Source organism: Hirundo rustica, chromosome 20 (assembly GCF_015227805.2).
Source record: "Hirundo rustica isolate bHirRus1 chromosome 20, bHirRus1.pri.v3, whole genome shotgun sequence".
Taxonomy (NCBI): Eukaryota; Metazoa; Chordata; class Aves; order Passeriformes; family Hirundinidae; genus Hirundo; species Hirundo rustica.
The window spans coordinates 3607629-3630769 of record NC_053469.1 but is presented as its reverse complement, the minus strand read 5'-3'; the positions used below and the strand labels follow the sequence as shown (position 1 = coordinate 3630769).

General features: G+C 56.5%; 1 protein-coding gene across 4 annotated transcripts; it reads left to right on the top strand.

The window, feature by feature from the left end:
* The first annotated feature begins 7880 nt into the window (after positions 1–7880).
* On the top strand, positions 7881–23119 carry DBH (dopamine beta-hydroxylase). 4 transcript variants are annotated; one of them, XR_005703704.1, is made up of 12 exons: positions 7881–8345; positions 10393–10539; positions 11803–12060; positions 13416–13592; positions 14197–14299; positions 15494–15660; positions 16908–17051; positions 17172–17210; positions 17899–17958; positions 18811–18938; positions 19420–19545; positions 21932–22048. XR_005703704.1 is itself a non-coding variant. In XM_040083037.1 (12 exons), the coding sequence occupies exons 1-12, from the start codon at positions 7914–7916 to the stop codon at positions 20892–20894; spliced, it is 2133 nt and encodes a 710-aa protein (XP_039938971.1). In that variant the 5' UTR covers positions 7881–7913. The 4 variants fall into 4 exon arrangements, 2 of the variants coding, with proteins under 2 accessions (XP_039938971.1, XP_039938973.1); XR_005703705.2 differs by lacking the exon at positions 21932–22048 and adding an exon at positions 20577–20635; XM_040083037.1 differs by lacking the exon at positions 21932–22048 and adding an exon at positions 20577–20894 and having other exon boundaries at positions 19386–19545.
* The last annotated feature ends 22 nt before the right edge of the window (positions 23120–23141 follow it).

Sequence of the window (23141 nt, the reverse complement as noted above, 5' to 3'; positions counted from 1 at the left end):
CATTCATTTCGGTTTCAATGCCTGGCCTCAGGTACCGCAATAAACATCCTCCTTGCTTCCCAGGGAGATGTCAAAGCAATTCTCACGGAGCTGAGCCCAGGATAAGAAGCAAGGAAAAAAAAAAACCCCAATGTTATAACAAGGACTTAGCAAATGCTTGGGCTGCCTTGTGCCTGTACAGAGCTTGTTTTTGGGTTTTAACATGAGGTTTGCTTACTCTAAGAGAAATTCCGGGAAGATCAGAATTCTGTGATGGAGAAAAACGGTTTTTGTAATGTATTTCTGTATTGCACCGATGCACAAGACCTCCGCGGTGAGCACGGTCTGGCCGTGCCAGGGGCTGCACAAACACGGATTCCCCAGATTTTGCAACAGAAATTTTTACAGAAGGCAAGTGCTAATTAGCATCCGCAGTTTGGGAGCCAGTTGATAGCCTCGAGACCTGGCAGCTGGCCAGCCACAACTTTCACCAACCCCAACATTTGGGAAGTGTCCTGTGCCTGCCAAGTCTGTGGGATAAACAGACCCAGCAGCAGCCAGGAGCCAAATCACCCGTGGGTTTTCAGCGCAGCGCTCAGGTGTGCTCACCTGCTCCCCTCCACCTCCACCACCCGTGGGTTATTCCCTGTGTCAATCCTTCGGTGATTTTTTGCACTCCCACTCCTGAGACTCCAAATTCTTGTTTATTTCCTTTGACTCAGAGCTTGGCATCAAACTGCCCAGGGATATTTAATGATCTTGCTGTCACTCAGCATCCAAGGCCGCTCTCTAGCAGGTTTTTACCCGACCTCCGCTTTCTCCATCCCCAGGGCAGGTCCCTCTTTGGTTTTCCTGACCCCGGAGGAATTTTCCACCTGAGATTGATCCGTGAGCACAACCCGCAACCAAACCTGGGCGCTGCTGGGAGCAATGGGGTTTTGGAGCACTGCCCAGCTCCCTGTGTGTGCTCCCAGTGGAACACACCGGACTGGGGGATGCTGGCGATGTTTTTATCCTCAAAACTCCCAAAGTCCGGTGGATGTGACACACAGCCAGCGTGTGGCCTTCCAGAGATGCAATAAAATACACACTCACCTGAAACAGAGCAGCAAAAGAGCTCCTAATATTGCTAAAGGATCCCACTGCTCGTGTAGAGCTTTGTTCCAAGAGGAAAACACGGAGTTAGGGCTCTCCAAACGCATTCCTGCTTGTGGCAGACCTGGGGAATGGGTTCAGGTACAGTGACAACACAACTTTGGCATCACCTGCCTCCTTTCCCATTCCTAGGGACTGAGCCTTTTCCTCAGCTTCTCCCTGGCGTTTGTTTTTACCTTCAGCTGCCTGGCAGTGACAGGACCCGGTGCGTGCAGCTTTGCAGGAGGAGGCTGCAGCAGGATGCTCTGAGGCTCAGCTCACAGTGCCAGCCACCCTCCGGTCCTGATGGAGGGACCAGGTGCTTTTCTCTGCCTCTTCCTCATGATTATGGAGGTTCCTTCACTTGGACAGACTCCAAGCTGACCCCAAATATTCACAGCAGCAGCCTGAAAAGTCCCCACTGCCTCGTCCTCCTGTCTCTGCAGCTCCGCAGTCACTCTGGATTTAATTGCAGAATTTTGTGTGGCTGAAAATGGCAGCAATTCCCAGGTTTTTGCTCTTCCACAGCCACCCCTCTCCACCTGCTTTAGCCCCCCACGATGTCAGAACCACCTGGCTCTCAACAACAGCTGCCCCAAGCTGGGACCTTGCTTGATGTCCCCCTTGCAGCCACTGCCAGGGCTCTAGGCAGGAGCTGCAGGTGCCCTGGGGACACATCTGCCACCTGTTACCCTGAGAGGTGTCTGCCCTTGAAGGTGGCAGCCCCAGGGTGCCGAAGGACGAATCTGATTAACAAAGAGGCAGCAGAGAGGAGCTGCTCCTCCAGTCAGCGTATTTAACCCAAGCAGGTGAATTACTCGGTGCCCTGTTAAACACCCTCTGTGTTAAACATGCCCAGCTCCATCTGCCGCCCGTCTGGGGTGACATGAGTGTCCAGGCTGATCCGTGGCAGGGCCTGCCTGGCACATCCCATCACGTCATCCCCATCAGCTCCCGCCTCTGCGCCTGACAGGACGTGCCAGACTCGCTGGAATGTCGCCCTGTGCAGCCACTGCTCTGTGGAAGGGCTTGGAGAGGCCGGGGGTGAGGTTAAGGGTGCTCCCCACGGATTCCCTCAGGTCCCTTCGCACAGAGACACGGATCTGGGGGGCTGCTGGCACACCCAGGAGGGGCTGGGGGAATAATCCTTCCGTGAGTATCCGGGCAAGGTTGGGAAAAGGGCAGAGCCTTTTGTTACAGCCCTGGAAATCCAAATATTCCTGGAAACACCTTCCCCTTCAAGCTTCCTGAGCTTGTCAAGAGGTTTGTAGGGCAAGCCCTCCCTGTACAGAAGCCACATCGGGTTTTGCAAAGGAAATCTCGTTTATCCACAATTTCTAATCTTTATTAATCCTTCTGCTAAGCTGTCCATCACAAGGATGGATGGAGGGATGGATGGATGGATGGATGGATCCATGGATGGAGGGATGGAAGGATCCATGGATGGAGGGATGGATCCATGGATGGAGGGATGGATCCATGGATGGAGGGATGGAGGGATCCATGGATGGATCCATAGATGGATGGATGGATCCATGGATGGATGGATGGGGAATGGATGGATGGATGGATAGATGGATCCATGGATGGATGGATGAGGGATGGATGAGGGATGGATGGATGGATGGATAGATGGATGGAGGGATGGATGGATGGATAGATGGATCCATGGATGGATGGATGGATGGATGGATCCATGGATGGATGGATAGATGGATCCATGGATGGATGGATGAGGGATGGATGAGGGATGGATGGATGGATGGATGGATGGATGGATGGATGGATGGATGGATGGATCCATGGATGGATGAATGCTCATCCCATGGTGGAAGACGTCTGGAACACCAGGAACGAGCTGACACAGCCACGGGCTGGGAATGTCACCACAGGCGAGCATGGAGGCTGGGAAAAGGTGGATACTGGGAGATTGAGGCTGCACCTGCTGGGGAAAGAACCATCACCACTGGGAGGACTGGGGCAAGCTTGCCCTGCCTCTCCTGCAGAGCGAGGCTGGAGCAGAGTTGATCCTGCCTGGAGCATCTTTTGCGGGGACACGTGAATCTGTGTTCCAACGCGTGGAGATGGTTATTGCAAAGCCACTTTATTTCTGGTGTTGTTATTGGCAGGGGAGTGGGAGTGCAATACAATTTTAGCCACCCTGATGTCTCCGTGTCCCTTCCATCCCACCTCCATCCCAGAGCAGCTTTTTCCTCACATTACACGATCCTTTCGGCTGTACAAAAGGGACTTTTTGCACCTGAACTGGTAACAAATGAGCTGGTCCTGCAGGGCAGGGTCAGGTGTGGGCAGTCCTGGGAGGGCTGGTGGCTGTGTGTCCCCACCACCATCGGCTGCCCTGGCCCCACCAGCTGCAGGAAGCAGGATTTCCTTGCGTATGGCAGGAGCAGAGGATGGCCAAGCTCTGTGTGAGGCCCGCTGAGGATGAACTTGCTCATGGAGAAGGATTCCCGTCACACCAGGAGCTGCAGGAGCACGAGCAGAGCAGGAACAGCCCAGCCAGCAGCACTTTTTTTTGTTCATTTAAAAACACCCCATTGAAGATCAGGGTGAGCATCCAGAGCTCCTGAGTCAGAGACCACCCCTCAGATAAACTCCACTTCCCAAAGCTCACTCCGACCTCTCCCACCGGCACTATCCCCTGGATCACACAGCGCCTTATAAACACACCCCGAGGACGCTTTTGTCTCTTCCTGTCCTTTTCAGATATTCTGGGTATTTGTGGCAATCTCTCCTGTTTATATAACAAAGCCACAGCCCAGTGTTTGTGACACCATATCCATGGAAACCCTAATATAGCATGCACAGGCGAGGAGATCTCATTAGGTGCCTCAGCTGCGGCAGCACTGGGGAGGGAATTTCTCTGGGATGCTCTGCTGGGAATGGGCCCGGCTGCTCACCCAGCCTGGAACACCTGGCAGGGCAGTACCACCTCCCAAAGAGCAAACTGTGCTTTCCTCTGGCTAATTTTGGCCTTTCTCCTGCTGTCCCATCACCAGCTCACTGTGGCTTAGCCCAGACACCCACCCTTGGCTCTGCAGATCTGTGGGTGCGTGGCTGGAGCAGGAGGAGAGGAAAAAGGGTCAGAGATCCTTAGTCAGGGCAGTCCAATCCTCACCTTCAGTGCCAGAGCAGGAGCAGAGGCTGAGCTGTGAGGAGCAGCTCAGGTCCAGCTCTGCCCCTGATCTGGCTCAGTGGGGAGGTCTGGGGCTGGTTCCCCTTTGAGTGTGATCCTCCTGGGGAACGAGGCAAAAGTTTCCTTCCGCGGTGTAAAACAAAGAAAATCTGGCCCTGAGGAAGGCAAAACAATTTGGGAGAAAGCAAGAAACTGGAGCGAGCAGAGGCTTTGGCAAGGGGGATGTCACAGCATCTGTGCTGTGAGGCACAAACCCAGCGCAAGGAGGAAGGAACGGCTCTTCCCACCAATCCCTGCTGGATCACAGTCACCTCCAAGGGTCCTGTCCTGGCTGGCACGTGTCAGTTAAAACAGCCCAGGCTGCTGTCACACGTGGAGGTTCCCTGCAAAACCTCACAGCTCGCTGTGGCCCGGGTGACACAGGGACGCTAAAGCCACTTCAGAGAGGGCAGACACCCACCTGTACCCCTGCTGGGCAGCTGAAAGTCAGATTTTCAGCCCCAGTGCCCTCCTGGTGCACAAAACCCCCCAATGAGCAGCCCGCAGATCCCTTCTGATTCGTTATGGGAACAGGAGTGGGCAAAGAGATCCTTTGGGGAGGGTGACAAACAATCCTTCCCACCCTGGGGTGTGATGGAACAGACCCTGAGGGTCGTGGGGCTGCTGCCCGGCTCTGATCCGCTGGTTGAGGGGTGGATTTGTCCCGAGGGTCGCACGCATGGATCAGGGCAGGTGTCCCTGTGACCCTGCAGGGTGGTGAGCGTCTCCTCTGTGTGCCAGCCCACCTTCCCTCCCCCTCACACCGCGCCGGGTGTCGGATCCTGCCAAACCCCATCAGCACGCAGGCAGCATCGATCCCGGTGCTGGATCGGGCTGTGGAGAGCGGAGCCCCCGGGGCGTGGAAGAGCTGCACCGGCCGCGGGAGCAGACAGAAAGCTTCCCTCCCCTTCCCTCCCCTCCCTTCCCCTGGCTGCCCTTGCCCAAATTGAATTTCCATTTCTGTTAGCCAGGCAATGGATTATAGCTCGGAGGGCTGCTGCCCGCTTCAGCCCCTAATTTGGCGCATCAATTGTGTTTAAACTCCTTACCTGGAAGCCTGCTTTTGTCGCGGGCGGGCAGCCCTGGCCCCCGCCGATGGAGGCAGCTGCTCCCCGGCTCCCTGGCACCCAAAGTCCGGCACTGTCAGGGCTCTGGGAGCGCAGCTCATCCCCAGCTTTGCAGGCAGGGCCATGGGTGGCGATGGACAGACACGTCCGTTTGTCCCCGGGAGGGTTCGGGTGTGCGGCTCTGCAGAGATGGGGTCAGCGACACCCATTAACCCCCCCAGGCGGGGCTTTAACGCTGCTGCCGGGGCATTCAGCATGCAGCCAGCCCAAACCAGCCCTGCCCTGCGGCCCACAGCCCGCTCCGGGTATTCCCTGGGCTGCTTTTCTGCTTTTCTGCGCGTGGGGTGAGGGGACACGCGAGTCCCATCTCCAGCACAGGGACCAGCGCGGTCCTGCTGTCTTTCCCTCCCTCGGGAGCTCCCACACGGGCACAAAGTGGCTGCTCTGCCTTCGAGGGAAGGGCAGGACCCACGGCTCCCACCCCACAGCCCTCCCGCAGGACGTTGCTCCCCAATGATCCGAGTTTCCGAGTCAGGAAGCTCCGGCGTTTCTCCATCTCCTTGAAGCCTTAAAATAAACACCCCCAGCAATGAGTGGAAAGCTGGATCCTCGCTCCTTGCCTGGATTTATGAGCCACGACTCAGGAGAAACTGAACGGGGTGGGGAGAGAGAGAGAGAGAGAGAGAGATGTACATCATGTTGGGTTTTTTTTTTTTCCTCCCTTCAAATAAATTCTCAGCGCTTATCTGCAAAGTTCAGCTGTTTTCAAGCTGACCTGCCCGTGTTCTGCTGTTCCACTGCAAATTCCTCCCGTACAGGAGAGCTCAGGAGCTCCACTTGCACACGCCAGCAACCTGGGGTTTCATCTCTGATGGCGGGAGGCAGAACTTGTCAGCTGAGGACCCCGGCGAGGATCACTTCGCCTTCCCGCCGTGCTTGGCAGCTCGGCTTCTTCTCTTTACAATGAGGAAACGAAGCCAAGAGAGGAGGACAAAGTGGGTGAATCTGCTTGGAGGAGATCAGGGATAGGAAAGGACAAAAAATCTGCTCCATGGGGCTTTTGTAAGGCAGCCAGGCTCCTGCAACGCTCCAGCACCGGGGCTGGGGGATGAGGGACATCCATCTGATGCCTTCAGTGCGTGCAGGAGCCTCAGGAAAAGGGGGAAATGCTGCATCCTCCTTCAGCAAGGTGAAGAGAGCCGTGCGTGGGGTGAGGCGCAGATCCAGCTCCTCGGGCAGAGCTGCAGCCAGCAGAACCCCGGAGATGCCACGCTGGGAGCATTCCCAGGCATTCTCCAGCTCCTGCTATCCAGACGTGCTTTTAGGGCTTTTAAGCAGCAGTGGGAGGGCTGGTGTGGGACCGGGCTGTGCCCTGGAGTCACTGGGGGAGGGATGGGGCTGAGGGACGCTCCTGTGGGAGAGCTCAGCTCTCCATCCCTCCTCCGCCTTGGCCTTTTGCCTGGTGGGGCTGAAGGAGAGAGCAAACCCTGCGAGCAGCAGGTCACCCGGCAAGGAGACACGGCCGGGATCAATTGGCGCATTCCTGAGTAATGCCTGTGTCTCAGGACAGCAAAACCTCATGGGGTTTAGCGTCGGGATGCTCGCACTGATGATTCATTAAAACGCCGAGCAGAATCCCTTTCCTCCCGTTACACAGGGCTGGGGAAAGGCGGGTGTGCCCCTGTGACATTGCTGCAAGGACCGGGAGCGACACCCGAGCCCCGGAGGGGACTCCGCACCCCAGAGCACGTGAGGTGGCATTAATAAAACAACGCCAACGCTCGCAGACTAAAGCCAGGCAATGTGTGTGTGTGAGCTCCAGGCTGTTCATTATAATTCCAATTAACGTGGGAAAGTTAATAACCGAAAGAGAATCCATCGGGCTTCAAACAAACGGGAAGGGGAAGAGAGAGACGAAAGGTGTCTGTAAACTGGAGCCAGCTGCTAACAAAGAAATAGCAAATATTGAACATCTCCAGTGGTCCAGGCAGGCAGGGGCTTCGATGGAGACAGAGCAGGGTGGGAGAGGAGCTGGGCTTTGCTGGGTTGGAAAGGGCCAGAATTAAATCCCACAAAGGACAAAAACGGGAGGAGAGAGGAGAGGAGTCATCTCTTTTCTTGCTGTTTTGGGGGGAAATCAACATTTCCTCTGGCACTGAGCTCTGCAGGGGAAATATTTCAAACCCTGTCAGTATTATTTAATGCCTGGGAGCTCAGGCAAGGCTGAGGGTCCTCTGTCCTCCTGTCTGGCCACCTTTGGGGTGATCCCAGGCTGTGTTATGTGGACACCCAGGCCAAAGGCACCACGAGCAGCACAGCGTGTCCACGAGGGCTCAGCCAGAGCAGCCTGCGAGCAAACAGCCCTTCCCAGCCACTAAGGAAGATTGAAGAGTGAATCACATCAGCCCAGTCAAATCCAATTGCTATCGATAATGTCCATGTGCAATTAGAGCCAATTAAGGGGAGACAGCAGATGACAAGTGTTTGGCCAGGAGCTGACGGGGGTCAATACACCAGTCCAATTTCCCAACAACTAAATGCAATTAGAGAGGATCACTTACCCGGCTTGCCCAGGAGGGCCAGCGCATAAATGGGCACGGCCAGGTGCCGGGTGCCATCCTGGCAGGATGCAGGAGTCCAGGAGCAAGCCCTGCTCCTGCCCCAGCCTCAAGCTGCGGGAGGTGGCATCCATGTACTTCACCATGGTGGCGGCGTTCCTGGTCATCCTGGTGGTGGCTCTGCAGGGCTCGGCGCCCCGCCAGAGCGATTTCCCCTACAAGGTGCCCCTGGATCCCCAGGGGCTGCTGGAGCTCTCCTGGAATGTCAGCTACCCCGAGCAAGCCGTGCATTTCCAGCTCCTCATCAGGGAGCTGCGGTTCGGGCTCCTCTTCGGGATGTCGGACAGGGGCGAGTTTGAGAACGCGGACCTGGCCGTGCTCTGGAGCGATGGGCGCAACTCCTACTTTGGGGTGAGTCCCTGGGGCGTTTGCGTGGATGCTTTTGGGGTTCCCTCCCCGTGGACGCAACTCTCTGAATCTGGCTGGTGGTTTGGTAGAGTGGGGTACAGGGCACGGCACACCTTGGGCCAGCCCCACTGCTCCAGAAGGTTTTTGGGGATTTCTACACCAGAGGATCCCAAGGTGGGTTTGGCACAGGGATTAACCCGAAAGAGAAAAAAATAAACACAGCAGAGCCTCAGCAGGGCTGAGGGAACCAGGAGCTGGATGTCTCTGCCGTGCTTAGCTGCAAAGACACGCACAGAGGATGCATCAACACCCTGCTCCACTCGTGTGCTGCTGCCAGTCACATTAAAAATTAACTACAGCTCCCATTAATGGCTCAGAGACAGGGCAAAAGTCACCAGGCAGAGGGGCTGCTGCTGCCAGAACTTGGCTGAGAGTTGCATCCACAGGGATCAACAGGATAACAGGGCAGCCTGGGGCACTGTCAGAAATTAAGGCTGCAAATGTATTTGGGTGAGATGCAAAGGGTAGTACAGGGAAAAGTGATTTCCAGTTGTGCTGTTTGCCGTCTCCATCCTTCCTGCCACTGTCCTTTGGTTGGGTTTGTGTTGGGGTGGTTTTCCCGGCCCTGGGTTCTCCAGCCCTATCCCCAGCCCACCACATCAGGCTGATTGTGGCTGTGCTTGGCAGCAGGAAGCAATTCCCATTTTCGTCCGTGTGAGGCTTTCCAGTAAGTTAAATTTCACCTCTCTGCCTACTTCAAATTAACCATAAAACGCGTTCTTTCGCAATCAGCCGCAATGTGATCCGCAGCGCAATGAAAGCACCAAAAGAGGGGTTTATTATCTGCGCTGTTTTCCTGCTAATTGCCAGCCTTTCAGGGTCTGTGGTGGCCCAAATGCTCCAGGATTTCACAGCACCGTGTTAGGAAAACATAAAGGATCATTTCTAATCTCGCCCAGAGACAAGCAGCGCTGAATGAAACACCCGCCAGCGCTCGGGTTTGCTCTTTCACTCGGTGCTGAACAGCATCCTGCAAGGAGATCTCAATAAATCTCCCCAGCGCCGGTTTTCTCTCTCCCAGCAGCTTTTCCTCTGGATAAGCGTGTCGGCGGTTAAAAAGATCCAAATTTGCTCAGCCCCCCCATGTACTGTGAGATTAACTTGCGCTCCACATTCCTACGAAAACAAATGTCATGCGAGCTCCGCGGAGCCGATTTCCCTCTCCCCCTCTAAGGACAATATGTTCTGGAAATATGACTCTATAGTTCTGGCTGAAATGATGCCAAGCTGCTTTATCCTTTTCCTTCTGGTTTTTCCTCCCGAGAGAAGAGAACCAGTGCTGCCCGTGTACCTAGAGCCAGCTACTTCCTGGGTGCCTTTTCTGAGTGAACAGGAGGCCCACGGGAGAAACAAAAGATCAAAGAAACAACCCTGTTTGAATGTAAATTATCGCAGGATTTTACACTCCAAACCCTCAGGCACGGGAACACCCTACTGCTTTGCTTCTTGGGGTGGCTTTGACACCATCCCCTACGGCAAGCGGTTTTTGGGAGGCTGTGCTGGTCTGCCAGAGCAATCTGACCACAAAAAGATGAAGGATTTTGCAGAGGGGCAACAACTTCTGGGGCCGACATTGCATCCCAGCAAGGGTCTGATCTTAAATTGAGGGAGGTTGGTTTGTGGTAAGGGTTTTGGGGAGCCCAGCACCCCCTTCCAAAGGGCTCCCCCAAAATACAGCACAGACCAAGGCAACACCTTCAAATGTCCCTGGGGGCTTTCCTCCCTCCCTTCCCGACCTTTCCCCACTCACATCCCAGCTTTTAAAAGTCTTTCTGCAGACTGCTAGTGCTGGGTCAGGGGTTTCACAGGTCTGCCTGAGCACCAGGGGCCGTTCCAGCATGGATCTGCCCAGGAGATGCTGGAGGTGGGCACGGAGCCCACCAAAGCGCAGGCTGCCTGCACCTCTGGGACGCTGAGGGTGGACAGAAGGAGGACCTGTGGTACCTCTGGAGGTGCCTCCTGGCCGAGCAGCCTGCTCTCTCCCCTGCAGGACGCCTGGAGCGATGCCAAGGGGCAGCTCCACATGGATTCCCAGCAGGACTACCAGCTCCTCGGGGCTCGCAGGGCTCCCGAGGGGCTCTACCTCCTCTTCAGAAGACCCTTCAGCACCTGTGACCCCAAGGACTACCTGATAGAGGTATGGCATCGCCCTGGTCCCACCGCAGCCTTGGGGCACAGCTCCAGACCCGTCCTGCAGGGTTTGGGCACAGCCTCAGGGGTCGGTGCTGCGTGAGGCAGAGAGGAAGCGAGCTACAGATGTCAGCCCCGGCCCATGAGTAATGTTTGGCACCGTCTATTCACAACCCCTTCAAAAACTCTCCCGAGTTTTCTTTTAGCTCGTTTGCATCATCAGCTCCCGTTGAACATGCCTTTATCTATATAAATCCCTCCTGCATCACTCTGCTCGGCAGCCAGCCGCGGGGAGCGTTCCGAAGAGGGGTGGGTGTATCCACGGGAGGCAAACAGGAGGGTCATGACAGGAGCTGGGACAAAGGGACAGCACCTCGAGGGGCTGCTCCGTGCTCCTGTGTGGCCTGGTGACGTCTCCCTGGCTCTGCAGCCACCACTCCTCTCTGAGCTGGGATTTGGGGTGAACTTTCTCAGCAGGGGTGTCAGACAGCTCAGGGTCTCAGAGACAGGCCCTGGCTGCGGGCAGGGATCTGTGTGAGGCTCATCTCACACGGAAGCCTTTGTGGGCAGGATATTTTAGAGCCGACGTGGGCACTGAGTGTCCTCGAGTTCTTGCTGCTGGTGTTCAAAAGCTTCTCTTGTGGTGAGAAGTGTCTGCCAGAATGCTGAGAGCCCTGGAGGGAAAAATCTGTGTGTGTGTGAACCACCGAAACGCTTGCTGGTCTTTATTCTCTGATCCTTTTGGAAAAGATTGTTCTCTTTATCCTTTCTCCCTTATCTCCTGTCCAGGGCTCCCAGCGTTCTTGTTTGCAGTAGACTTTCAGCTGAGCTTCCTGTGGTACCTTCCACCTCAAAAGAAGCTGGAAAGGAAGGGCTTCAGGGAGAAGTTTTATTTCTGTTGTTTCTGTTATTTCATTTTGCTCCCCAGGCTATTTCTGGGCTGCAGGGGGGGGGATGAGCCCTGCACGGATGGGTTTGTCCCAGCCTGGAGCTCATGAGGGACTTGGAAGGAGCAGAGAGCACGTGTCACACTTTCGGAATTGATGGGGAAAATGTTCAGACTCTCCCACACGGTAGGGAACCCTCAGTGACCGCATCAGCCGGAGAAATACCCTGGAATGTGGGGCTTTCCTGGGACAGCAGCAGAGTGAGCCACTGGTGGGGTCACAGGTCCCATTTCTGTGATCATGCCGCCAGTGCTGGCGCTGATGGTCCGTGCAGCTGCTGTCCTGCATGGAAACCCCGCTGATACGTTCTGCTCTGGCTTCAGGACGGCACGGTGCACCTGATCTACGGCGTCCTGGAGAAACCCGTGCGCTCCCTGCAAGCCATCAACGTCTCTGCCCTGCACGGCGGGCTGCAGAGGGTGCAGCTGCTAAAACCCAACATCAGCATCCCTCAGCTGCCCAGCGACATGAAGACCATGGAGATAACGGCCCCAGATGTGGTCATTCCCAGCCAGGAGACCACCTACTGGTGTTACATGGCAGAACTCCCCGAGGGCTTCCCCAAACACCACATTATCATGGTAAGAGGCGGCAGAGGAGAGCTGCTTTTCCCCCAGGGTGGGTCGGTAATTGCGCTGAAAACCCTGAACTTTCGCATCCTGAAAATTCCATGTCACGCAGAGGGGCTTTCAGATCCTGGTGTCTTTCCAAGTGTGGCCCCAAAACCTCTTCCAGGTCCACCCCAGCAGTCAGTGACATCCTCATGTCTCCTAGAGAGGCATGGGTGGTGTTTTCCCACCTGGCACATCCAGCAGGCTCCAGGGCAGGCTCAGAGCTGGCTCCCTGCAGAAGGAACAGACCCACAGCAGGATTTTGGCCCACAGAGAGACATGAGGGGCACAAAAACACAGGAAACAAAGGAACAGGGCTGGTGAGAGCAGGGCAGAGCCAGCCAGGATGGGGACTGGCTCCTGAAAGATGAGGCACGGTCCGTAAAAAAGAGAGTTACAGACAGAAATGTGACTTGTGGGCATTGCCCAGCCGTGCTGCTTGGGCCAGCTCCTGCAGAGGAGAGGCAGAAAGCTGCTGGCAACCCCGAGGAAAGGATGAGCTGCTGGGAGAGCACCCGGCAGGTGTGGGGGTGGCTCAGGAGTTGACCTGGCACATCCAGAGTCAAAACCACGCCACGGGGAGAAGGAAAACCTTCAGGCACTCAGTGGTTTCGAGGGGAGAGACGGCGCTGCAAAAGAAGGCTCGGAAGGAGGATTTTCTCTCTGACAGATGGCGTGAAGTGAATCATCTGTGTGTAAGTCAGAAGTGTGTAACTCCTGATACCTTCCCGCTGCTGCAGATCGCTTCTACAGCTGGCACTTTTTAGCCAGAGATGTTCCTCAGGCTTGAGTCACTCTCTCTACCCCAAATCCCCCTCCTCGTGCCCCAAGCAGACGTTGGACCCAAAGAGCTGCAGGCAGAGCTACAACAACAGCACAGCCAGGTCTCTCTGTAGGAAAAATCAACATCCCCAGGGCCACCTCAGCCCTGCAAAGCTGGTAAAGGACTCAGGCGTCACCCAACAGACCGAGATCTTCTGCTGATCCCAGTCTGCTGCTGGAGTAAGGATGAGCTGGCTCTCTGTGGGCTCTGGTGGGCTCTGGGTTGGTCCCTAAGCCAGCCAAGAAATTAAATATTTCTACAACTGATCCAGATTCTCCTTGGGCACTAGTAACAGGTTGGAAGAGCTCAGGAGCTTAACTCTGCCATAGCCAAAATAGGTTTCACCAAAAGAGGTGAAAGCTCTCGGCCCTTGTTGATCAGAACAACCTTCCCTCCCCATCCCGTGGCAGAAACTGTCCCAGGTCCCAGATATCCCTGCCTGGGGAGGCTGCGGGCCCCAGGGACGGGCTCTCAGCGTGTCCTCTCCTTCTCCGCTTTGCAGTACGAGCCGGTGGTCACGGCGGGCAACGAGGCCCTCGTCCACCACATGGAGGTGTTCCAGTGCGCGGCCGACTTCGACAGCTTCCCCCGCTACAACGGGCCCTGCGATTCCAAGATGAAGCCAGACCGCCTCAACTACTGCAGGCACGTGCTGGCGGCCTGGGCCATGGGGGCACAGGTGGGTGTGACAAGGGACACGTCCCCCCCGGGGGACAGCCGCCCTGCTGCCCGCCAAACCTCCCCGATCCCAGTTTGGGGATGTCCCAGAGGGGCTGCGCTCGCCCAGCTCTCGGCTGGGGTTTGGTTTTGGTGCTCTCTGATCTTCCAGCCCCTCCGGGGTGTGTTGGATTTTCCACCTCACCCCAGCTCTTCTCCTCCGTTTTGGGGTGGGACACTGGAGCAGCTCCCCGGGGAATGGTCATGGCCCCAAGCCTGAGGGATCTCAAGGAGATTTTGGACAAGGCTCTCAGGCACTCGTGGGATTCCCGGGGCTGCCCTGTGCAGGGCCAGGAGCTGGATTTTGGTGATCCCTGTGGGTCCCTTCCAACTCAGGCTATTTTATGGTTCGGTGACAATGCTCAGGCGTTGTGCCACTGCATGTGGAATGAGAGAATCTTCTGGAAGCAAGGGCAGCTCCCCAATCACACCCAAGAGCACAAGTCACATCCCTCAGCCCACGGTGTGGGTCAGGATTACGCCCACACATTCCCTTAGGCTTTCCAGCCCTGTTCCCAGGACAGCCACCCCTGCTGCTGCCCTAGCACCTTCCCTTCTGCTTCCAGGCTTTCTACTACCCTGAAGAAGCAGGTCTTGCCTTTGGTGGCCCAGGCTCCTCCAGGTATTTGCGTCTGGAGATCCACTACCACAACCCCCTGGTGTTCAAAGGTGAGGGGCTGGGTGGTGCTGCCCACTGCTTTTCCTGTCACACCACGGCAGGAGAGCTGGGGGAATTCCAGGGAAGGATTGCCACCTTCTGAGGAGGCCTCTGGCCAAAATCCTGGCCCTGTTCTCGACTTTCTGGAGAGTCCAGACCTGTCCCTGCAGGAGGAATACGTTAAACCTTCACCATGCTGCTGCTTTTCTGGTCTCAGCAAAGTCATCCTCACTGAAGGCTGACGTGTGGCCCAGAGGTGGGGAAGGATGATTGGGAAAGGAGCCCGCAGGAAGAGAACTGTCCCCACAGAGCTCCTGCATGGGTGTGATCCAGGGCAACACCACCAGGATTTAGCTGAGCTGTCTCAGGAGTTCCCAAAATTTCCACGCAAGGTTCTGGGGCTGGGTTTGAGCTCCGAGCAGGAGTGACAGCAGTGCCAAGTCACCAGAGAGAGCAGGCAGCCTGGGGAGGGGGGGATGTGGATGTTGTGTTCCTGTTCTCCTGCTTCGATAACATTGTCAGGAGACACATTGGGAAAAAAAAGAGGAAAGATTCCAAACAAGCCAGCTTCTTCATTAACATAAAAACAAGCAGCTTCTTGACTACCCAAGTATATTTTTAGGAGGCCAGAGCATATGTACTGTGGATCAATCATAGCACATTCGGCAACTCGAGAAGAAACATGGCTATAAATACGGAGTTCACGTCTTCCAGCGTTTATGTGCTTTTGCGTGTTAACCAATAGTGTCTCCCCCGTTATTCTTATCCCTGGGTGGGCTCCAGCCTGGAGACAGGGAGCTCAGAGCTGGCCTGAACCCCTGCTGACCTACTGACCCTGCTCTCTCCCTTTTGGGATTTTGGGATCTACCCGTTAAAGAAGCTGCAATGAGCCCCATTCCTGAGGGGCTGCTCCAAAGCACGCCCTGCTCCGTCCTTCTGCTTTGGGCTCTCCAAAGGCACCCCTTACCTTGCTGTCCTGGGACAAGTCAGGTCAGTGCCCTCACCAGGGAACCAGGTGCATCTGGGGCCACTCAGTGAAGACTTGCATGAAAATCCGTGGGATTTAAAACAATTTCAAGCAGATGAAGGAAGCCGGGAGCGAGAGGTTCCCCACGGCAGCACAGCATCGTTTTTCTCCTGCCCATGTTTTTCACCTTTTTGACCTTGTCCCTGCAGTGACTTGTCCTTGTCCCCTGGCCCTCCAGGGCGCCGTGACTCCTCGGGGATCCGGCTCTACTACACGGCCACCCTCCGTCCCCACGACGCCGGCATCATGGAGCTGGGCTTGGTGTACACGCCGGTGATGGCCATTCCCCCTGGAGAGGACAGCTTCACCCTCACGGGGTACTGCACCGACAAATGCACCCAGCTGGTGAGTGCCTGTCCCCTCCAGCCCCAGAGGAGCAAGATTCCCGCGGCTTTCCCCTGGACTTCCAGGCAGCACCAATCTCCTGGCTCCCAGTTTGAAGTTTTAAACTCACCGTGAGGTAGTGCTGGAAAGAGAAATCTGCTGTGTACAATAAACAGGGAAGAGCAGCTGGTTGGGATGTGCTGAATCCCCCTGGAAGCAGCTCTCCTGGGGAGCCATCTGCTCCAGCTCCCAGGGGTACCGTTCCCATAAAGCTCACTGCCGAGCTGGCCGTGTCCCAGTGGTGCTTTCCCTCACAGGGATGGGAAATTTGGCTCCTGCTCCCGGGGAGTTTGCCAAGAGCTCTCTCGATGATGGTTCCAAAGGGCCCACCTTGCTCTCTCAGGGAAGTTTCAGGGCGTGTTTTTGTAGGGCCGACCCACAAGGAATCACTTGTGCCACCGCTAGCGAGGGCAGGGGAGGAAGCAGGACCTGGCTCAGCTGCTCCTGGTTTGGCAGCAGTGAGGATTTGTCCCTCTGCAGGAAGCTCATTGGGATGATTTGGGGGGCACAGCCAGCCCCTAAACCCGGTGTGAGAGCCAGAACAGGGACAGTGAGCTCCCAACGGGCAGCGAGGAGATGTGAGGGAGGGGAGAAGGACAGGGGGGCTTGAGCTGTCCTTCCTTCCTTCCTTCCTTCCTTCCTTCCTTCCTTCCTTCCTTCCTTCCTTCCTTCCTTCCTTCCTTCCTTCCTTCTTCCTTCCTTCCTTCCTTCCTTCCTTCCTTCCTTCCTTCCTTCCTTCCTTCCTTCCTTCCTTCCTTCCTTCCTTCCTTCCTTCCTTCCTTCCTTCCTTCCTTCCTTCCTTCCTTCCTTCCTTCCTTCCTTCCTTCCTTCCTTCCTTCCTTCCTATCCTTCATCCTTCCTTCCTATCCTTCCTTCCTTCCTTCCTTCCTTCCTTCCTTCCTTCCTTCCTTCCTTCCTTCCTTCCTTCCTTCCGTCCTTCCTTCCTTCCTTCCTTCCTTCCTTCCTTCCTTCCTTCCTTCCTTCCTTCCTTCCTTCCTTCCTTCCTTCCTTCCTTCCTTCCTTCCTCCTTCCTTCCTTCCTCCTTCCTCCCTTCCTCCCTTCCTCCCTTCCTCCCTTCCTCCCTTCCTCCCTTCCTCCCTTCCTCCCTTCCTCCCTTCCTCCCTTCCTCCCTTCCTCCCTTCCTCCCTTCCTCCCTTCCTCCCTTCCTCCCTTCCTCCCTTCCTCCCTCCCTTCCTCCCTTCCTGCAGGCTCTGCCAGCTGCTGGCATCCGCATCTTCGCCTCCCAGCTCCACACACACCTGGCAGGGAGGAAAGTGGTGACGGTGCTGTCCCGGGACGGGAGGGAGCGGCAGGTTGTGAACGCCGACGGGCACTACAGCCCTCACTTCCAGGTACGGGGGCTGCAGGGGTACCAGGGGCCCGGCTGGGTGCCACCCCCGGGCACGGTGCCACCCCCGGGCACGGTGCCACCGTGGCGCTGCTCTGACGCGTCCCCTTTCCTCCCCTGACAGGAGATCCGCATGCTGAAGGAGGTGGTGGCGGTTTTTCCGGTGAGTTGCTCCAAAACCAGCGCACCCTGATCCCATGCCCCTGAGTCCCCTGCCCCCTTCCGTCACCCAGGCTCCCCGGGGGGCCGAGTGAGGGTCCCTGGGTCTCATCTGCCATCTCCACGGGGATAATTTGGGGACAAGCAGGCCCCCTCTCATATGGCACGGAACTGGTGTGTGGGCAGCCAGGAGATGAAACAGGCTCCTGATCCAGCTGGCCTTCGTCTGGCAGAGGGCTGCTCCTCGAGGGGTGAGGATGAGCCGTGGTGGTGCCCTCTGTCCTTGCTTGATGGAAGGAGAGGAAGCTGCGGACAGTTCCTGGAGCTGCCGTGCCCCACGAGGCTGCTCAGAGCACTCAGCACCCGCTGGAGCCATGCCCAGGGCCGTCCCCGTGGTCCTCAGCACTGGCTGTGGCAGGGAGGCTGTTGTGCCACCGAGTCAGCTCCGCATTTGGCACTTCAAACTCTTGCCTAAGTGCGATTTTAAGGTGTTTTCAACCCTGCAGCGATTCTTAAAAAGGGAGGAAAGCTGGAAACAGCATCCCTGGGATGCAGCCCTGAGGAATCTCCGCAGGGGATGTGGGTTTAGCGAGGACTCCTGTGGGGTGGCAGGCTCCTGATACGGGGAGCAGAGATTTCTACGTGGAACACTCCCCAGACCCTAAATAACCCTGTGTTTGATCCTCCCCAAGGGCGATGAACTCATCACCACCTGCACATACAACACCGAGGATCGGAGCAGAGCCACCGTGGTGAGTGCAGGGGAGCCCAGTGCCTTTGGGGGCAACCCAGGGCGGGCTGGGGGCACCCCCGGAGTGGGGACCTGCATGGAGCCAGGCTGAATCACAGCCAGAAGCAAAGGGAGGGTGGGAAGAAGGGAACTCACAAGGCTCTGCTGCCTGCAGCGGGGATGCGAAGGTGCTAATTGTGAAGTAGCATGTGTCACTCTAATTCCCATCACAAACTGTTCCACCAGGGATTAATTGTAATTAAAGAGGCACTTTTTGACAGTGCATGTTATTTCCTTACATAGGGAGTGGGGGGGGAAAAAAAATAAAATAAAAGAACCTGTCAGAGGTACCATCAACAGGGACAAGGCTAAATATAGCGGAGGGATTATAGGAAATCTGCATTTTAATGTAAACCACAAGGTCTAGCCTGGAAGTCTGTCCTTGCACGGAGGGCAGACAAGCAGAGAGCTGCCCATGCCATGCACCTGAAGGGGTGTGAATACCTATCTCTCTATCTATCTCTATCTCTATCTCTATCTCTATCTCTATCTCTATCTCTATCTCTATCTCTATCTCTCTCTATCTCTATCTCTATCTCTATCTCTATCTCTATCTCTCTCTATCTCTATCTCTATCATCTCTATCTCTGTCTCTCTCCATCTCCATCATCTCCATCTCCACCTCCATCTCCATCATCTCATCTCTATCTTTATCTATTTATATATCAAGCTATAGATAACAGACAGAGGTTTGGGGTGTAGATCCATGTGAGTGTGCACCCAGAGGTGTGAGCTCCGTGCCCCCCTGCCCCGGTGCAGCCCCAGCAGGGCACAGCCAGACCCCACTTCCATCACCTCCCTGCCTGTGCCACAGGGAGGGTTTGGCATCCTGGAAGAGATGTGTGTGAACTACGTGCACTACTACCCCCAGAGCCAGCTGGAGCTGTGCAAAAGCGCTGTGGATCCGGGCTACCTGCACCGGTACTTCAACCTCGTGAACAGGTAAAGAGCCCCTGCGCAGCGGGGCTGGGGCCACAGGGACCACGGGGACAAAAGCCACACCCAGGGTCTTGAGGATGACTGTGCAGTGAGAGCCACCAGGAAGGGAGAGCAGTCCCTGGGAGGGACTTCCCAGAGAGAGTCAGTGTGTGGCCAAGAGCATAAATGCAAATTATTCCTTAGAACCGGAGGCAGACGCCAAGGATCCTGGCCAGGGGAGGAGGCTGCAGCCCTTCCGCCCATGAGGACAGGGGAGATGCTGACCTTGCACAGGCTGTCCTACCCACGGGCTGGTCCCAAATGCTGCCCTGCAGGTGCTGGCTGCTCCAGGCTGTCCCTGTGCCCAGCACTCCCTCAGAGCCGTTGCAGGCCGCTGTTCAGGCAGGGAGGAGTGGGTCACACCCAGCACACAGCACTGCCGCGTTTCAGCGCGGCCTTTCTCCCGCCCAGGTTTAACGACGAGGAGATCTGCATGTGCCCACAGGTGTCTGTCCCACAGCAGTTCTACTCCATCCCCTGGAACACGTTCAACAGGGATGTGCTGAAATCCCTCTACGGCTTCGCTCCCATCTCCATGCACTGCAACAAATCCTCCGCCGTCCGGTTCCCGGTAGGTACAGCCTCACTCCCGAAGCTTCCCGACAGAATTCCCAGATGCAAGGTTGGGTGTGCGGTGCTCAGGACACATCCAAACCCAGCAGGCTCAGGGCAGGGGGCTGGAGCTGGCTGGAAATCCCTGGCATCAGCAGGACACGGGGCCCAGCCCAGCCCTGCGCTTAGACAATTCATCTGGAGCCCACCACGGACGCTCCCAGCCAGATCCAATTAGGAGATGCATTTGCATAAAGCGATTTGGAGGCTGCTTTTGCTGACTGTGAAAGTAGGGCCAGATCCAAGGAGAAACGTGAGGTGGTTTTTAGGATTTTGGCAAATCGCCCCAGGTCCCAGCAGAGTGAGCTCATTACGCACGGCATCTGTGCAGCCTGCAAATGTGGTGACCCAGCAAAACGTGAAGGATGAAGGACTGGGAGGTCTTTAAAATAAAGCCAGGCCCCGAGAGGAGGGACATGGTGATGATGAAGGTTTAAAACCGCTGCTGGCATCAGCTTCCAACGCCATTTATCAGTGTAATAAATTTGGATGATACCTTGTTCCTGGATCCGGTGCTATCCACTGCAGCACAGGAGGATGCTGAGCTGATTGCAGGGATGACCATCAGCTTTCTGCCTCAGCAGATTCCCTTTAGCAAAGTTTCACTCTGCAGCGGGCAGAAACCTTTCCAGTTTCCTGGAACTGGGCACCAGGCACCTCTCGGCCACACAGAGCATCGCTGTGGGGACAGAAGTGGTGTTGAAGTTTTGCGCAGCAGGAGAATTACAAATGAAACATCTTAATTTATGGCCCAGACAACTCCCTTGATTTCAGAGGGGTTTTGGGGGCTGTCAGGAAGGGACTCGAGCAGACCAGAGCCAATGCTGGCACAAAATGGGTCACGAGCATCGCAGTGAGGGCAAAGGAGCGAAGGAGCCTCTGCTCTGCTGGTGTTTCAGAGCGAGCCCGGCTTGGAGACATCTCATTTATTCCACACTGTTTCTGCCAAGAGAAAAGCACCAGCTTCTAATTAAGCTCATGTTTTTGCAGTTCAGTGATCCCAAATCTGATGATTTCTGGAAGGAACTGAGTGCTGTTAATTATCGAGCCAAATCTCAAGGTAACACTTGTGAGCGGCGGCGGGGACGGTGCCTTCCCCACCTTCCCCTGAGCCCCCGAGGGCTCGCAGTAAACTCTCCCTGTTCAGATTTCCACTCGAAAGCACGGAAAACAATGACTGTCAAGGCGCTCCGCATGCCTTTGATCCCTCCAGCAAGCAGGCTCAGGGCTGGGGATGTATCAGCAGGGCAGATGCCGCAGCAGATGGGCTCAGGGCTGGAGCCGAGCCCTGGAGCAGGCGCACCCTAAAGACGCTTCACTGCTCCCCCAAGCCATAAGGGCGCAGGAAAGGAGCTGTTTCTCCAGCTGGAGCTCCCCTGCAGTGCTGTCCCCTCTCTGGTCACTCCCCACGAGCTTTGGAAAGGTCCCTCCATCCCACTCCATCTCTCCCCAGGGTTTTCCCGGTGCTGGCGCAGGCTCCGGCCCGTTTCTCTTGACATACCGGGAGAAATGTCAGCTGAAAACATGAATTCCACTTTCATCTCGCCGATGACTCACGGCTCTACCTCTCCTCTCCAGACCTCCCTCCTCCTGCTCACGCTGCCGCTCAGCCTCTCGCTGACATTTCCGCACCAACACGCAGCCGGCAGCCCGAGCGCGGCATCACCGCCCCGGAGCCGAGCCCGCCGTGCCCTCCCAGCCCTGCCCACGTCTCCGCCGGCCACCAGGCCAGGCCAGGGTCACATCCGAGTTAGATCCTGCTCGGCAGGCTCAGCCCCGGGAGCTGCCTGCTCCTGGCAGCTCGCTCTTGGCAGGGAGCATCCCTCAAGGCAAAGGTGGGGGGATTTGTCCCGGCCGTGGTCACCGTGAGCCCCGATGGCTGTGACAGCCTTTCCTTGGCTCTCCCCATGGCACCTCAGCCAGGCTGCTGCATCCCTCCTGCCGCACGGGAGCATCCGTGCTGGAAATTCCTGCCGGTGCCTGCGCAGGGAGCGTTTTCCAGGGCATGGTGAGCCTGCGGGGCTCCCCGGTTTGAGCTGTCTCCACCTGACCGGGCAGGTAACGCTTTTTGGGGTGGACCCAGCCCAGCTGGGGTGGATCTGTGGAAAGTGGAGCACCTCAGACGTCTGCGCCGCTCAGGGGATGTGTGGGTGCTTCTGCGCTAGGAATAATTAGCGATGCCTCATGAGCAAACGCCCCGATTTGGGCTAAACCCCACTTCAGACGCTAAAGCTGGGGCCGCTTCTCCAAGCAGACAGAAACACCGAGCCTCCAACACCTTCCTCCCTTTCTGGGGCACAGAGTTTCCACCCGCCGCGCTCTCACGGTGCTGACCTCTGTTGCAGGGCGAGTGGGAGAAGCAGCCTCTTCCCAGCATCACCGAGAGGCTGCGGGAGCCCGTCCCTCGCTGCCCGCCCGCCCCGGAGCCCCAGCCCGCTGCCCCCGTCCCCATCAACCTGGGCCAGCTCCGGAGGGACTGACACCCTCCGGAACGGGAAACGCCCCCAGGCAGGAGCATCCATCCATGGGGAGCATCCCTGGGCGCCCTGCCCACACAGCGATGCCAGCCGGTGCCCCGGCCCTGCCTCCGGAGCGGGTCAGAGCTCGTCAGGCACAGTTCACGAAGTCCTCCGGGGATGGGAAGCGCTATATTTAGTGCGTTATTAGCGATGCCGGCTCTGAGTAATGCTGCTTCCCACCCCCGGAATAACAACGGCGAGGTTTGCTATTGTGCCGCTCCAGGGAGGAGGGAAAGGAGCTGGTTTGCCCGCCGGGAAACTGAGGCACGGAGCAAAGGGAGGTGTGGGAGCAGCATAAAAGCCTTGCCGGTGTCCCGCGGTCCCGTCCAGCTCAGGATGGCTCCGCTGGCAGCTGTGGCAGGGATGGAGGGGTGGATGGAAGGAGGGAGGGATGGAGGGGTGCCACAACGCCCACCCAGCACTCCCCTCCCTCCTGCGGGGACTGCAGCTCCTCACCGCCCTCCTTCCCCCACTCCTCCACGCTCGGGATTATTCCTCTCAACGCCACCAGATGCCAATGGCTGGGAACAAAGGATACCTCTGGGACGGGGTTTGGAAAAGGGGATGGGGGGAGGGAGAATGACAAATCTTTTGTCGGGAAAAATTGCTCCATTAAAAACCCGAATGTAAAATAAATTGCTTTTTGCTGTTGAGCTCCGAAGGGAGAACATTCAGGAGGAGCAAGAGAGAGGCTGGAGGTGCTGCAGGAGAGTCCATGTCCATCCCAGCTCGGTGCCTGCCCTTGCTGCCCTGGGACAGGTGGGATCCAGGCCAGGTGATCCCCAAATTTCCTTCCCAGCCACCTTGGGTGTAAGAGAAACCTCAGGTCAGAGCGCTGCACACCGGAAAAGGCTTTTTAAAGCAAAACCTGATCTTCCAGGCACAGAGTGGATGCCTGGCTTGGCAGGGAGGCAGAATGTTCCTTCACTCACAACAGGACCGCAGCCACCCCTATTCAAGAGAATAATTCATCTCCGTCTTGTTTTTTTTAATGTTTTCAGTAAAACCAAAGCATTTCAGAGTTCACGCTCTTGCC

Coding starts and splice junctions, on each gene's coding strand:
- DBH (XM_040083037.1), top strand. CDS start 7,914: ATGCAATTAGAGAGGATCACTTACCCGGCTTGCCCAGGAGGGCCAGCG. Junction 8,346..10,392: donor GGCGCAACTCCTACTTTGGG/GTGAGTCCCTGG, acceptor TCTCCCCTGCAG/GACGCCTGGAGCGATGCCAA. Junction 14,300..15,493: donor CAACCCCCTGGTGTTCAAAG/GTGAGGGGCTGG, acceptor CTGGCCCTCCAG/GGCGCCGTGACTCCTCGGGG.